Below are 12,682 nucleotides of genomic sequence, written 5' to 3'. Positions count from 1 at the left end.
CTGGCTCAGCAGATGTTTAAGTTGGACAATGTTGATATGAATGGCAGTGAAGTGTGCACGATTTCATTTGTCTATGGGGTGGTGGGGTAGTCACGCTGAAGACCCAGATTTGATTCCCCACATGGGTACAATGTGTGAAGCCCATTTCTGGTGTCCCCCGCCGTGATATTGCTGGAATATTGCAAAAAGCGGTGTAAAACACAACTCACTCATTTTGTCTATAGATATGGTTAATGCAATTTTGTTTTGTGTTTACAATCAGTTATTGTAAAAGATCCAATTCAGCAGAGGGACAACATGTGGCCACTTAATGTTAAAACAATCTGAGAAAGGCTAGCTCTGTATTTAAATCTTCATATTTATTGGTAAATCGTAACCCACAAAAATTCATGCTGTTTTGAGACCAGTTTTTGTAGCATGGCCTAACAAACATGCATTATATAACAACTCTCCCTCACGTGTACTTGTGCATATTTTTGCCTCAACATTCAAGTATTCCTGTACACCTAAAATAGAACGACGTCTGGCTTCACTCCAATAATTACAGTTGTATCCATGTGTGAACCTGTATTGTTTGTTCAAACAAAGCATCTGTCAAACTGTTTCAACCTATACAGACTTAATATCCACCAAAAGAAACTACAAATAAATAAGGTTCTACTGGTTGGAAAAACAACCCCTTCATTTATTGTCACATTGGCAGATTAGACAGAAGAAGACAACCTGGCACAGATAAAGTTCATCGTCACTTGTGTCACTACTCCCTGTGTGGGTGGTGATAGTGTGTGGACCACTGGCTTCATGACAGTCAATTCAGTACCATTATGGCCTTCCATTTCTTTGCTGTGGCTAAAAATGTCGTCTCCATCAATGACTCTGCACAACCTGCACTTGACAAATTCAAGTTTTCATTTCGGAAAGGTTGTGAAAGACAGGGCCATAAATTTCTGACTGTCTGTTAGAATTCAACACCTCTCAAACACTTTGTATAAGTCTGGGAGATTGGCAAGCTGCAATAAGCTTGCATCCTCGGCGAACTGTCTAGGGGGAAGTAACTGTGTCCGAACTGCTGGGTATATCACATGTTCCACAGTCCACCGCCAATTATCTCCCTTGGACTGTGATTTTTCTATTTCCTTGAAAATAAATACATTTATAAGTTAGAGCATACTTGACTCCATGTTTTACAAAACAGAACAAATCAGACAGAACCTTACATTCACTGCAACAGCAAAGCATATTTTTACAACAAAATATAAAGGTTGGAATAATGTTCTGCCCTGATGCCATCACTGCTTCAAGTAATATTTCTGCGGATATATTGCCCTTATGAAGAACGAGATGACTGACACTGACCTGTGGCTCCTCCCCTTGGCTCGGCCTGGAGAACAAGCTCTTCTTAATGCAGTAGAACTCGCTGGTTTCTCGGCAGAAGGAGTCAAAACACTCCTTCTCCTCCTCCCAGTTCACCTGAAGTAGAGAGAGATGGCATCTGGAGGCTGACAAGGGCTTGCATGACTCTATTGAGTCCATGGGACTCTCGGTATTAATATTGGGAGGTTGAAGCCAGATACCATGCTGGCAGCCTGTGGTACATATCACTGTGTTTCCAAGATTAAATAAAATAACAGTATTTGATGTCTTGTAGATGATCTGCACACAATTCATTCCCCATTTGAAAATAACACATAAATTGGACTTATAGATATGATTTGAGGTAATTTGCTTTCATGTCATAATATGTCTGGTTTGCTTCTGCATGTAAGTAGATTTGTACAGTTATTTCCGTGTACTGTTGAATGACAGAAGAATAGGATACTGCAAAGGAACATAAGATTGTTTCCCAAACTATAAAATATGTAGTCAGTATACACATGTTCTGGAGAAGACTGAGTTTGGTTTTACGCCGCTTTTAGCAATATTCCAGCAATATCACGGCGGGGGACACCAGAAATGGGCTTCACACATTGTACCCATGTGGGGATTTCGAACCAGGGTCTTCGGCGTGACGAGCCAACGCTTTAACCACTAGGCTACCCCACTGTCCCTCTTATTTTGGAGCACACATTTTGTAATTGTGGTACAATACTAAGAGCATGTATCAGATTGTATTGGATCACTTAACACCTGTGATGACACATCTTATAGCAAGTAAGTAATTGATTAGTTTATGGATGCATAAGTTAGCAGTTAGTATAATTCTAATTATTTTGAGAATTAAAAAAAAGAATCTGGTGCGAGACAAAATGTTGATATAATAGTTACAAATCACTTTTTCACTTATTAGCAAAGGCTGGCTGTATGGTAGTTACAGATAAGTGGTAGAGGATATGTGTGTGCAGTAGTTATAGATCTATCTCCCACTCCCATTGAAGTCCATGGTTGACTTATCACTAGCTGATCCACCGTTAGATTGCTGGAATATTGCTAAAAGCGGTGTAAAAACATACTCACTCACTCACTCACTACCAGACCTGAACTTGAGGGAAATATTGCAAGGCCTCATAAATACACTCAATATGCATTATGCCATTGTTTTAATGTGATGTAAAGATCAGGGTAAAACAGTTTTTCTTGTTACAACAGTCACACCAAAATGTGCTAGTTTCACATATTCAGAAGCAAACAATTGTCTATGAATGAAGGCACAGTGGGATACCGTTTTAGCTTCACTCCGTCTCTACATGTCAGAAGTTGCCATGTGCACATTGAACCATGAACCAGACTGGAAGCAACAGGTACGGCCTGTTGCTAATGCCTATTCAGAATATTAGAATTTTATAGATAAAATGTTACAACTTTCATAAATACCTACTAAGGCCAGACCAATTTTATTTCTTGTTTTACAGATTTTTGTACACAAAAACCCTAAAGGCAGGAGGAAAAAAAAGAAAGAATACTTTTGGCAATTTATACAGTGTATATGGATGGGACAAAACACAATCTAAAAAAAAACTTTCTTGTAAATTTACATTTTTGACCAATAAAACCCCAAAAACATTAGGATTTTATTTTTAGAGTGGGGAAAATTAACTTCTTTTTTTTCTTATTCTTGAAAAAATATGACAGGTGGATCTGTAAAACAGGACATAAAATTGGTCAGGCCTAATCCAAATGAAGGAATAGGAGAGTATAAGTGAGCAACTTATTGTGGTAAGTACATTTGTTAACTTCAACACCAAATACAGATTTAAGAGGAAAATTGCAAATTCATTCACCAAGTTCACAGTTTCACACTGAGTAAGATCACCCAGAAAACAATCATACCTACTATACCACAGACTTTGTGTACCCCTCTGATACGTGTATGAAAGTACTAGAATATGTACTTTACTGAGAAAGTGTAATGCCAAATATAACATGTTACAGTAGTGTCCTAGTTTAAAGAACATTGTGGCACTCCAAGACAAAGCTACAAACATACTTCTGTTGCAAGCCGCAGAACATAGAGGGGAAGTCCATCCAGCACAGGGTTGTAGTCGTCTAGCAGCATCGGCAGTGTCAGCAGATTGCCAGACTAGAAACAAGGGATGCACTCCATTAGTTCCAGTCAAAATACAGAATAGATTAAATGCAGAATGTAAAATCTCTATCCAGAAAGATAAATATTGAGAAAGTCATCTGTAACCTGAGTCACTCACTTTGATTTCAATTGAGACTTTTATCCCACTGCAGTTAGCAAGTTGCTTTAATCTACTTGGCTGCTTCAATAGTCCTCTTCTGAAATATGTACCTGGTCTTGATAAAGTCCACAATGTACTGGGCCAGTTCCTACCTACTCACCTTGTCCTCCAACATGGATGCCTAAGTCTTGAGGAAGTGCACACATTGGGCAGGTCCTACTCGTACACCTTGTCCACCTCTAGGGAAGTAGTCCTCCAACATGGGTGCCTTAGGCTTGAAGACGTCCACAATGTACTGGGTCAGTTCTTACTCAACTCACCTTGAACTCCAACATGGACACCTTAGTATCTTGTCCTCCAACATGGGAGCCTTGGGCTTGAGGAAGTCCACAATGTACTGGGCCAGTTCCTACCTACACACCTTGTCCTCCAACATGGACACCTTAGTCTTGAGGAAGTATGTGACAAGGGCAGGTCCTACTCATGCATTTTGTCCCCCAACATGGGTGCCTTAGGCTTGAGAAAGTCCACAATGTACTGGGCCAGTTCTTGCTCACTCACCTTGTCCACTTCCACAGAGAAGTAGTCCTCCAACATGGGTGCCTTTGTCTTGAGGAAGTCAACAATGTATTGGGCCAGATCCTCCTTGGGTCCGTCTGCCTCTGTCCAGCCACTCTCTGCTGAGTCCAAGGCCATCATGGCCAGGTCATAGATAGGGGCAGGTTCCTGATGGAGGGAGAGTGCTTTTTCCAGCATATCGATGATGATTTCAATTTTCAGGAAAAGAGATTACATGTATCACTATATGTTGTTCTGGTTCTGTCATCTTAAGACTTCATGGGATTACTACTGACATTTCAAAGTTTGTTACAACTTGAAATAAAGATTGTAACCCACAAGTGGATGCATTAATTATTATGAGAGTGTGCATGTTCCAAATGCCTACATTACCACCCATTGTAGAATGGTTACATCAAACAGGTTTCAAATATAATCATCATTAGACAAACAGATTAATTACAGTTCCAAATGATTTAAACCTCAATATTGAAGCAGTTGATGGAAAATATGATCTGTTTCACGTTTCTGTTTGGTAAACTGGTGCCTTTTTTCAATGCTGGGATCTATGTGTGCTAATGGATGCATTCTTCCTAGATACTCAGTGTACTTTATGTAGTCCAAGGGCTTAACTGGGTCTGTTACTATTTTGGTGGGGCTATTTTCTGGGAGCTTAAAGTCCTAAAATATCCATGTTTGATACAATGCTGCTGGATGAAAGGTTGGTGGCATAGTTTAGCATTGATCACATGTCAGCAGCCTCGATGGGAGTAATATGATCAGGGATCCCAGGGATGATTTAACCTCTTCATTCAAATTAATAGCAATCTGATCCTGTCTCAGTGAGTTTTTGACCAGAAATCAAATTTCTGCCCTTGAGAGCTACTCCAGTGTGAGTGACTGTGTGGTTGTAATCTAATGGTGGGAAACACAAGGCCAGGATTAAGCTAGTCAGCTCTCCTTGGTCTAGTACCCATGACAGCAAGGCTACAAGGAAGGATTATATTGTCTTGGAAAATTAGGTATCTGTGAAGAATAAACTGAATCTCTATCTTTTTGTCAAAGTCAGTATTCCTTTGTTCCTCGTGTCATGAGGGGTTTGTAACCTGTGTCAAAACATCTCGGTGATTACAATGTCCAGCTGGCTGTCCTGTACAGATTCAATGTTTGTAGATGTTCTTCTTCAACAGTGCCTTTAATGTTTAGCTACAGTGCATGGCACTATTACTTTACATACAGTCTCATGAAAATACAGAACAAATGGACAAATTAGATAGTTCCACCAGAAGAAAGAATATGCACTGGTAACCTCTGTCCCATGTGTGATGTCTGCAATGAATCCCATTGCACCTTTTTCTGCCCTTTTTTCAAACATCATCGGTAAACATTTATCCCAAACTATTATGTTAAATTAAAATTTCATGAATTGTTTAACTGTAAACAAGTTAGTGTTTAAACAAACTATGTATATTCGTAATACTAACATGAAAACTGTACAATCTTCCATGTAAACCATCCCTCCCCAACCCCCTCTGTATGTATATCTGTACCTCATATACCAAGAATCCCAGCCTGAGCGTATTTACAAGTTCTGTTCTGTTCTATTCTGACTACACATTGAACCAACTGGTTATAGTGACAATATCCCAGCCTGAGCGTATATACAAGTTCTGTTCTGTTCTATTCTGTTCTGACTACAGATTGAACCAACTGGTTATGGTGACAATATCCCAGCCTGAGCGTATATACAAGTTCTGTTCTGCTCTATTCTGTTTTGACTACAGATTGAACCAACTGGTTATAGTGACAATATCCCAGCCTGAGCGTATATACAAGTTCTGTTCTGCTCTATTCTGACTACACATTGAACCAACTGGTTATATATATCCCAGCCTGAGCGTATATACAAGTTCTGTTCTGCTCTATTCTGTTTTGACTACAGATTGAACCAACTGGTTATGGTGACAATATCCCAGCCTGAGCGTATATACAAGTTCTGTTCTGCTCTATTCTGTTCTGACTACAGATTGAACCAACTGGTTATGGTGACAATATCCCAGCTGAATCCCATCCATGGTGGGTAGTTTGGTTTTCATAGTATGCCCCAAAATAACTTGCTGGAACATAAATCACCTGTACATGATCAATCAAATCAGCACTCATGACGAGAGTTAATAACAACACGTTCAGGGACTTGAGAAACTGTTTTGGTCGGTTGATCAGGGATTTTGACCTACTTTGAACTTGTTTCTTCAAGATTGATCATTCAGTGTGTTACTTCTCCATTCTGTTGTGATCATACCCTTAGACCCTGTCATCATACCTTAGATAACTTAATTTCCAAAGTGATGCCATCATCAATATGCCTTTTGTCTCAATTTTGTACAGTTTCTGTCACTCATGATAAAAATTCTACTTGTGGTGAGGCATTTTCCAAATTGGAGCAAGGCAAAGATAATCATAAAATATAGTATTTTCATTTGACACAGAAGCTTATGTGAGACTGATATGCGGTTTACTTACAGAAAGCGACACAGAAGCTTATGTGAGACTGATATGCGGTTTACTTACAGATAGCGACACAGAAGCTTATGTGAGACTGATATGCGGTTTACTTACAGATAGCGACACAGAAGCTTATGTGAGACTGATATGCGGTTTACTTACAGAAAGCGACACAGAAACTTATGTGAGACTGATATGTGGTTTACTTACAGATAGCCTGAGAATGCCAAAGTTGCCAAAGTCTGCCAACAGTATCTGATACAGCAGTTCCTTGCTGGAATATGAACATTGAACACTGAAAGTAAATGTGTGTATCAAAATGTGTATGTGTGCGTGCTTGCCTGCATCTCTTGACTCACAGTGAGGGTGGGTGGGTTGAAGTAGAGATCACATGATAAATAATAGCAATCTGAGATTTGAAATGGTTACCTAATGATTTCTTTTGAAAATCTGTCTGTGTATTTTGCTGTAGTTTTATAAATCTCATTCAAGTTGATCACAGAATTTGAACAACAGCACATGCTTTGTATGTTGATGTGTTGGGCAGTGACCTGGGCAGTGACCTGGGCAGTGATATTTGTGGATCTCTTCGTCAGCTTTGGAGGCCATCCTCACTAACACTGGGGTGATGACATATAGGAAAGACATCCATTTTCATAGATCAAAGATGAATCATGATATTTAAATCTACATTTTGTGCAGTCTGTTTTTCCTTTGTTATTCATCTATTATTTATGATCAGGTTGTTTTTTGGTGGTTGAGAGATGCTTGACAAGGGAATCACCTGTAATACTTTGAAAAGGTTCTGTTTGGATTCAGTTATCTCACAAAGGTCTCAAAGTTTGTGTATGAGCATTTCCAAGCAGAGGTGTTTTCTGTAAAACTATACAATTTTGAATATACAATTTAGTTGCTATATATTAGTGGGGATTATGGCACCAAGTGGACCACAAACATACTGCTCTTTCTGGAAACCATGAACATAGGCTGGCTTCCATATCGAATTTGGCATTACATTTGAGTGAGTGAGTGAGTCTAGTTTTACGCCGCACTCAGCAATAATTTCAGCTATATGGTGGCAGTCTGTTAATAATCCAGACAATCCAGTGATCAACATCATGAGCATCGACCTACGCAATTCGGATACGATGACATGTATCAACCAAGTCAGCGAACCTGACCACCCGATCCCGCTAGTCGCTTTTATGACAAGCATGGGTTACTGAAGATCAAATCTAACCTGGATCTTCACGGGTCTTTGACATTACAAATAATAACAACCTCATAAAATAATGGAATTAACACATCCTAGTGGTATCTGTGTTGAGCTATGATCCTGCATTGAGATAACCAACCTTAATTTGGTGGTGTTAGCAAGGTAGAGTTTCGTCTGGTGCTGGATCAGGGCATGCTCTTCACTCACACAGCCCACAAATGTCAGACTCTGAAGTATGTCTCTCACACCTGTAACACAAAAGTGAAAGTATCTTGAAGTATGTCTCTCACACCTGTAACACAAAAGTGAAAGTATCTTGAAGTATGTGTCTCACACCTGTAACACAAAAGTGAAAGTATCTTGAAGTATGTCTCTCACACCTGTAACACAAAAGTGAAAGTATCTTGAAGTATGTGTCTCACACCTGTAACACAAAAGTGAAAGTATCTTGAAGTATGTCTCTCACACCTGTAACACAAAAGTGAAAGTATCTTGAAGTATGTCTCTCACACCTGTAACACAAAAGTGAAAGTATCTTAAAGTATGTCTCTCACACCTGTAACACAAAAGTGAAAGTATCTTAAAGTATGTCTCTCACACCTGTAACACAAAAGTGAAAGTATCTTGAAGTATGTGTCTCACACCAGTAACACAAAAGTGAAAGTATCTTAAAGTATGTCTCTCACACCTGTAACACAAAAGTGAAAGTATCTTGAAGTATGTCTCTCACACCTGTAACACAAAAGTGAAAGTATCTTAAAGTATGTCTCTCACACCTGTAACACAAAAGTGAAAGTATCTTGAAGTATGTGTCTCACACCAGTAACACAAAAGTGAAAGTATCTTGAAGTATGTCTCTCACACCTGTAACACAAAAGTGAAAGTATCTTGAAGTATGTGTCTCACCCCTGTAACACAAAAATGAAAGTATCTTGAAGTACCATATATTACTGCAGATAAGCCGAGGTCCTAACTTGACCCCTAAAATCAGTATCAAAATGGTATGTTCTGTACGTAAGCCCAAACCACCAACCTTAGTTCATCTTATCGTTGCGATCAGTCTTCGGAAATAAAGTGTCAACAAATCTGTATTAAATTACACAAGTTAATCCTGTTGCTACACCATCTGTAATAAAACATGTTCTTTGCATATCTGGACTTGTGTCTACTCACGCCTCTATTGTATCTACTCACGCCTTGAAATGAAGAGCAGTTGACAGAAAATGGATATGTACATATATTTTGTTTCGCTAAAAGTCACATTTGTTGTAACAGGACGATCACATGTCAAGAAACTGTTTTTGCTGTGGAAATAGTGAGATCACACAAAACCACATTGGTGACCGGTCAAATTGTTCCATGCATTAAAACTACCCAGCAATACACCAAAGTGCTGTCGCATAACCATAGCAATGACTATAAATATTTTACATTTATAGAGCAAAACCTGCAATTAAAATCACACAATGCTAGAACATATTGCTCTTGGTTATATATATAATAGTTTCAGATACTATATTTTTCCGATCACTGCACCAGAGTTCATGTTGTAATATTTTTGGGTATGTTTTAACTATATCACTGGTGTATGGCGGGGAAAGTGTGCACAGCGGCGACGTTCAAGCCACTACTTAAGACTGAACTGTCAGTATGTTGGTCTTGGGAGTGATTGAGTCAGTATGGTTTTATGCTGCTTTTAGCAATATTCCAGCAATGGCGGGGGACACCAGAAATGGGCTTCACACATTGTACCCATGTGGGGAATCGAACCCAGGCCTTGCGAGTGATGAGCGAACGCGTTAACCACTAGGCTACCCCATGGCCCCTTGGTCTTGTGAACTGATTGTTAGAGATGAGACAAAGGACACTTTCAAACAACAGATGAAATTTCTGTTCTCCAAAAGGTTTAAACTGGAATATGCACGTTTCACTCATCATTTATCTTATTGTCCTACAGCTGAGCCTACTGAATGAAATTTTCAGTCATCATTTATCTTATTGTCCTACAGCTGAGCCTACTGAATGAGATTTTCAGGAAAACATTTTTATATGTTTACTTTTTAATCCATCTGCTATCACGTGTCAGCTTGATCTTGGTGATCACTGGATTGTCTGGTCCAGACTCGATTATTCACAGACTACCACCGGAATATTGCTGAGTGTGGCATAAAACTCAGTAACTTGATGTTGGGGAGAAGTTTACTACTTGCATGATGTTGACACAAGGCCATAATGAGGTCCAATCTGGATATCATACCACGATTCTTAAGTCAGTGATGGATGGATGGATTGCCTGATTGAATAAGTTGGGTTTACAATTGTACTGGACAATATGTCAGTCATATCATGGGTTGTCAGCTTGTCGGAGCATGCCAAACCGTTAAATGAGAAATGCAGGTCTTACAAGTTTCTTGGAGGAGTGAGTGAGTGATTGAGTATGGTTTTTATGCCAATTTTAGCAATATTCCAGCAGTATCAAGGTGGAGGATACCAGAAATAGGCTTCACACATTGACCCCACATTGGGAAATCGAACCTGGGTCTTTGCTGTGATGAGCAAACGCTTTAACCATTAGGCTATCACACTGCACTGCCATTTTGGAGGAACCCTAAGTCCAGCCTTCTGCCAGGTGACTTGTGGCGCCATTGGCAACCCCTACTGTAAATGGTAGGATGCTGTCCTATGTGAAGGCTAGATCCTGGGTGTGTAAGGATGGTTCTGTAACAAAAGGACCAACAAAATTCCTTTCATCAACACAAAGCAAAGGACTCTTCCATCTTGAAGTCAATCAGCCTAAACTTATATGAACAGAACCTAACTGAATCATCACAGCCTGTCCTGGAACGATTGGAACTTTAACACACAACAGATGAGGAACAAAGTGATTTCCCTGATGAGACATGATATCAAAATGCAATGAAGATGTCCTACTGATTCAGACAGGACTCTCTTGTTTCACTAACTCCGCTGGGCACTCACAGACTCCTTATCATCAATCAATTCTGTAATTATCCACAGGATGTCCTGTCGCTCTAATAAGTCATGACAATTTTGTGGGAAGCAGCCCACAGTTCCAAGTGGGAAGATAAAGACAGCGAAAGTCTTCATAATGCCATCACTTGCTAGACACTGTTTCTATATTGATGACCTCACTTATCCTCTGGTTATCTGCTGTGCATTCCTCAAAGCAATGGCTGCACATAAGACACCTCTCATAGTGTTCTTTAGGTGTGCCAAATCCGATGATTGTCCTGATATAATTATCATTTTTATATTCTTGGCACATTACCTGGGCTTGCAGGTTTCCCCAGAGAAGTAATATCTGTGACCTACATCAGTTTCTCCCACACCAAGTTGGAATATTGATCATAAACAGTGATAAACCAAGTTAGTGCCTCATGTTATTATGTTATTGTGTTTTCTATGTTATTGTCTTGTCTATATTCTAAATAATGTGACATGCTACCATGACACTGAAGAATGCTTAATTCAGATTGGTTAAAAAGAGGTATTCTTTTTCCTACAGAAATCTCTTCTACATTTAGTCTTTTCATACAAAATCAGTGCATATTTAAATACATTGGTAGTGTTAAACAGCAATCTAATAAAAAAGGCTGCTAATCAGCCATCCAAACTGAAAACCATATTTCCAACATTAGACGCTGAGTCTCTAACACACATAGGCCCCTAACAAAATATCTAGCTTTCACAGAGCTATCATAGCGCTACGACAGTTGTACCTCCTACACTGTAACATAGACTTACAGCAGTCGTAGCGCTGTGACTGTTGTACCTCCTACACTGTAACATAGACTTACAGCAGTCGTAGCACTGGACTGTCAGTTGTACACTCTACACTGTAACATAGACTTACAGCAGTCGTAGCACTGTGACAGTTGTACCTCCTGTAACATAGACTTACAGCAGTTACAGCATAGACTTACAGCAGTCGTACTTGTGACAGTTGTACCTCCTACACTGTAACATAGACTTACAGCATAGACTTACAGCAACATAGTCGTGGCTGTGACTTGTACCTCCTACACTGTAACATAGACTTACAGTTCGTGGCGGCTGTGACCTCCTACACTGTAACATAGACTTACAGCAGTCGTTGGCGTGTTGTACCTCCTACACTGTAACATAGACTGACAGCAGTTGTACATCCTACACCTACACTGTAACATAGACTTACAGCAGTCGTGGCGCTGTGACTGTTGTACATACCTGTAACCTCAGCAGTCGTACATGACTGTTGTACTCCTAGACTTACAGCAGTCGTAGCGCTGTGACAGTTGTACCTCCTACACTGTAACATAGACTTACAGCAGTCGTAGCGCTGTGACAGTTGTACCTCCTACACTGTAACATAGACTTACAGCAGTCGTAGCGCTGTGACTGTTGTACCTCCTACACTGTAACATAGACTTACAGCAGTCGTAGCGCTGTGACTGTTGTACCTCCTACACTGTAACATAGACTTACAGCAGTCGTAGCACTGTGACTGTTGTACCTCTACACTGTAACATAGACTTACAGCAGTCGCTGCCAGGCCACTGTGCTACCTGTACACTGTAACATAGACTTACAGTCGTGTAACATAGACTGTTGTACAGCCTACACTGTAACATAGACTTACAGCAGACTGTGACAGTTGTACCTCCTACACTGTAACATAGACTTACAGCAGTCGAAGTGGCTGCAGTGACTGTTGTACCTCCTACACTGTAACATAGACTTACAGCCTACACTGTAACATAGACTGGCTGTGACAGTTGTA

General features: G+C 39.9%; 1 protein-coding gene across 2 annotated transcripts in view; it reads right to left on the bottom strand.

Moving 5' to 3' along the window:
• Positions 1 to 650: 650 nt before the first annotated feature.
• Positions 651 to 12,682, bottom strand: part of LOC124278173 (DNA mismatch repair protein Mlh1-like) — a 231,107-nt gene continuing 219,075 nt past the window's right edge. For both annotated transcript variants that reach the window (XM_046713910.1, XM_046713909.1), the window contains exons 15-20: positions 8,042 to 8,150; positions 6,897 to 6,960; positions 4,185 to 4,349; positions 3,425 to 3,517; positions 1,357 to 1,470; positions 651 to 1,136 (exon numbers count right to left, since the gene is read on the bottom strand). In XM_046713910.1, the coding sequence (XP_046569866.1) occupies positions 966 to 1,136; positions 1,357 to 1,470; positions 3,425 to 3,517; positions 4,185 to 4,349; positions 6,897 to 6,960; positions 8,042 to 8,150 (716 nt within the window). In that variant the 3' untranslated portion in view covers positions 651 to 965. The remainder of the gene's footprint in view (positions 1,137 to 1,356; positions 1,471 to 3,424; positions 3,518 to 4,184; positions 4,350 to 6,896; positions 6,961 to 8,041; positions 8,151 to 12,682) is intronic.

This window comes from Haliotis rubra, unplaced genomic scaffold (assembly GCF_003918875.1).
Source record: "Haliotis rubra isolate DU_JTF1 unplaced genomic scaffold, ASM391887v1 Scf232, whole genome shotgun sequence".
Taxonomy (NCBI): domain Eukaryota; kingdom Metazoa; phylum Mollusca; class Gastropoda; order Lepetellida; family Haliotidae; genus Haliotis; species Haliotis rubra.
This window is presented reverse-complemented; position numbering and strand designations above follow the sequence as displayed.